This window comes from Sinocyclocheilus grahami, unplaced genomic scaffold (assembly GCF_001515645.1).
Source record: "Sinocyclocheilus grahami isolate Dianchi unplaced genomic scaffold, SAMN03320097.WGS_v1.1 scaffold2327.1, whole genome shotgun sequence".
Classification (NCBI taxonomy): Eukaryota; Metazoa; Chordata; class Actinopteri; order Cypriniformes; family Cyprinidae; genus Sinocyclocheilus; species Sinocyclocheilus grahami.
In genome coordinates this window covers 50,048-53,119 of record NW_015507506.1, presented here as the reverse complement: position 1 = coordinate 53,119, position 3,072 = coordinate 50,048, and the positions used below count along the sequence as shown (strand labels likewise).

The following is a 3,072-nucleotide window of genomic DNA, read 5'->3' as shown; positions in this document are numbered from 1 at the left end:
TGAGGCAGAAGTCTCTAAACTCATCCTTTCCAATCATCCTACTACTTGTCCGCTTGATCCTATTCCATCTCATCTCCTTCAAGCCATTTCTCCTGCCATTGTACCTGCACTCACTCACATCGTTAACACATCCCTTCACACTGGTGTTTTTCCCTCAACATTTAAACAGGCTCGTATAACCCCACTTCTTATGAAACCCACTCTTAACCCAACTCTTTTAGAGAACTACAGACCGGTTTCCCTTCTACCTTTTATTGCAAAAACACTTGAACGATTTGTGTTCAACCAAGTCTCAGCCTTTCTCACACAGAACGAACTCATGGACAGCAACCGATCTGGCTTCAGAAGTGGACATTCGACCGAGACTGCTTTGCTCTCAGTTGTTGAAGCCTTAAGACTGGCAAGAGCGGTTTCCAAATCTTCTATACTTATTTTGCTGGATCTGTCTGCTGCTTTTGATACGGATAATCACTAGAGTCTCCTGTCAACCCTATTGGAAAATGACATCTCAGGAACAGCACGCCAGTGGTTTGAGTCTTACCTCTCAGATAGGTCCTTCAAGGTATCTTGGAGAGGTGTCTAAGTCGCAACAGCTAGCTACTGGGGTGCCTCAGGGCTCAGTTCTTGGACCACTTCTCTTCTCTGTCTACATGGCATCACTAGGTTCTGTCATTCAGAAACATGGCTTTTCATATCACTGCTATGCTGATGACACTCAACTCTACCTCTCATTCCATCCTGATCGAGACTTGTCATTTGCACTTATATATTGTTGCTCTTTTGTTAGTTTTGTCTGCTTTTATTGTCCTCATTTGTAAGTCGCTTTGGATAAAAGCGTCTGCTAAATGACTAAATGTAAATGTAAATAAGTGAATTACCGCCACCTATCTCTCAAATGGACCATTGATATTCTTAATTGAGATTGTAGATAGAGTGATGATAGTCCATTTGAGAGATAGGTAGCGGTAATGCACTTATAAGTCTGTGATCCGCCATAAAGCAAGAAGAAAAAGAAGACACCTCGCGCCGGCTGAAAAAGAAGACGTGAACGCGCTCAGGACAGTTCAAACATTGCGGTGAATCAGAGTTAAAAAACTATATAAATACTGTTCAGTGTCTTGCACAGACCGATCGTTTCGTGTCTTTACACATCAATTTAATTTTGGTTTTGTTTGTGTACGGTTTTGTTTTTTTGACTTTCAAAGCTGTGATTCCTATTCACTTCCATTATATGACTGACAGACTGCAAAGGTTTAAGTTAAAAATCTTTGTTTGTGTTCTACTGAAGAAACAAAGTCACCTACATCTTGGATGCCCTGGGGGTAAGCAGATAAACATAACATTTTTCATTTTTGGGTGAACTATCCCTTTAATTTAAAAGTAAAATAATTTTTGCAAAATATTGTCATCTATGCACCAAACTGCCAAAAATAACAGCATTAGTGATAGTCATGTTCAGAATGCATCTGGGTTACGCACCTGATATAATTTTCAGCTTCACTTCAGTGTAGGAATCTTTACTGATACGGATATCAGCTGCACAATAGTACGTCCCAGAATCCTGTGCACTCAGATCTCTGATGGTCACAGTGAAAACTGCTGCTCTTGTGTCGTCAAACAGAGAGAATCTTCCAGAATCAAACCATTTGTTTTTAATATTGGTCCTGATTCGGTCTGTGCAGTCTGACCACTGTACTCTACAAAAATACTTTGCATTTGCTCTATATTTTTCTTGATATGTGCATGTGATGTTGATTTCACCCCCTGCATGTCCAGTCACACTCATGGAGGTCATGGCACCTACAAAAACAAACCAGCATTTTAATAAAATGCTTTAGTACATTAATTATGAGGCTTAAATGAGAGGAACATTCAAAAATTGCTTTAAAAAATAAGTCAGATTCTTACCAGGAATCATCAGCAGAGTGAAAGTCCAGATGATCTTCATTCTTATATCTTATTCAATGATCTTCTCTGTTGTTAGCAGATTCAGTTCTACAGGGGTCTGAAGCTCCCGGTGTGTGTGTTTGAGGTGGTTCCTGGCAGTGTGTGAATCATGAATGTGATAAGATGCAAACTTCCCCTTCCTTTGTCTTCTGCCACTGCATGTGTCACCGGTACAAGTTAGACTGAAACAGAGACACAGGTCTCAAAAAACAAAATGCATTAACAAAATAAGAACAAGCTGAACAGAAGAAAGCAAAGCACAGAAGTGTTGACATTTAAAGATTTTGTGCAGCATGTTTTGCACACTGTGAGCATCCAGTGAGACTGTTATCTGTAATGCATCATGACTTCCTCTTTGTTACACTCGCGGCCTTTGAATGAAAAAAAAAAAACCTTCATAGTATCATGAAGTGTGAAGTCTACACACTTCTCACAATTTCCCTTTACTTCCCATTCTTCTGTGTTTAGAGAAAACCCTTGATTTCCACATCCCCATACATGGATTAATTCAGTTCTGACAAAACCACAGAAAACACACTCACACTTTAAAACACACATCATTCAGTTCATGTTTAAGTAATAGATCAGAGTACATTTATTCTTTAAGCAGTCACATTTACCTGAAAAGACATACATACAAATGAGGAAAAACACCAGAAACTTATCATTAGCCAATAAAAGCTAAAGCAGAAGTGAAGTTATGTTGTATATGAAGTCATCTGTCCATAAACCGATGTGATAAGATGAGCCACTGCCTGCATTTCACATAAACAATCAAATAATGCACAAATAACATCAGTAATGAGCATAAAATAACATACAACTTGGGTCACTGCTCACTGTGCAACAAACAATACAATAGACAATGAATGAATTCACTAACTTTACAAAAAATTTACAAAAAAATACAAAATCTACATCTGTTCCACAAAGTCAAGCAGATAAGGACATGATTCCTCAATTAAGCCCTGATTTTTCCAAAATGTTTTCTTAAAATCTTGGTTTATTATATCCAAAATGTCTTCTTTAAATCTGGGATTTCTTTATCCAAAATGTCTTCTTAAAATCAGATTTGTTTTTAGTCCTCTCACTGATGCATTGTTGGATCAGCTTCCATTCCATGAA

The 3,072-nt window shown here is 38.2% G+C and overlaps 1 protein-coding gene across 1 annotated transcript in view; it reads right to left on the bottom strand.

The window, feature by feature from the left end:
* Positions 1-1,948, bottom strand: part of LOC107574750 (CMRF35-like molecule 8) — a 7,635-nt gene extending 5,687 nt beyond the window's left edge. Inside the window, exons 1-3 of the mRNA XM_016261192.1 lie at positions 1,909-1,948; positions 1,480-1,800; positions 592-600 (exon numbers count right to left, since the gene is read on the bottom strand). Coding sequence (XP_016116678.1) covers positions 592-600; positions 1,480-1,800; positions 1,909-1,948 — 370 coding nt within the window. The remainder of the gene's footprint in view (positions 1-591; positions 601-1,479; positions 1,801-1,908) is intronic.
* Between the last annotated feature and the right edge of the window lie 1,124 nt (positions 1,949-3,072).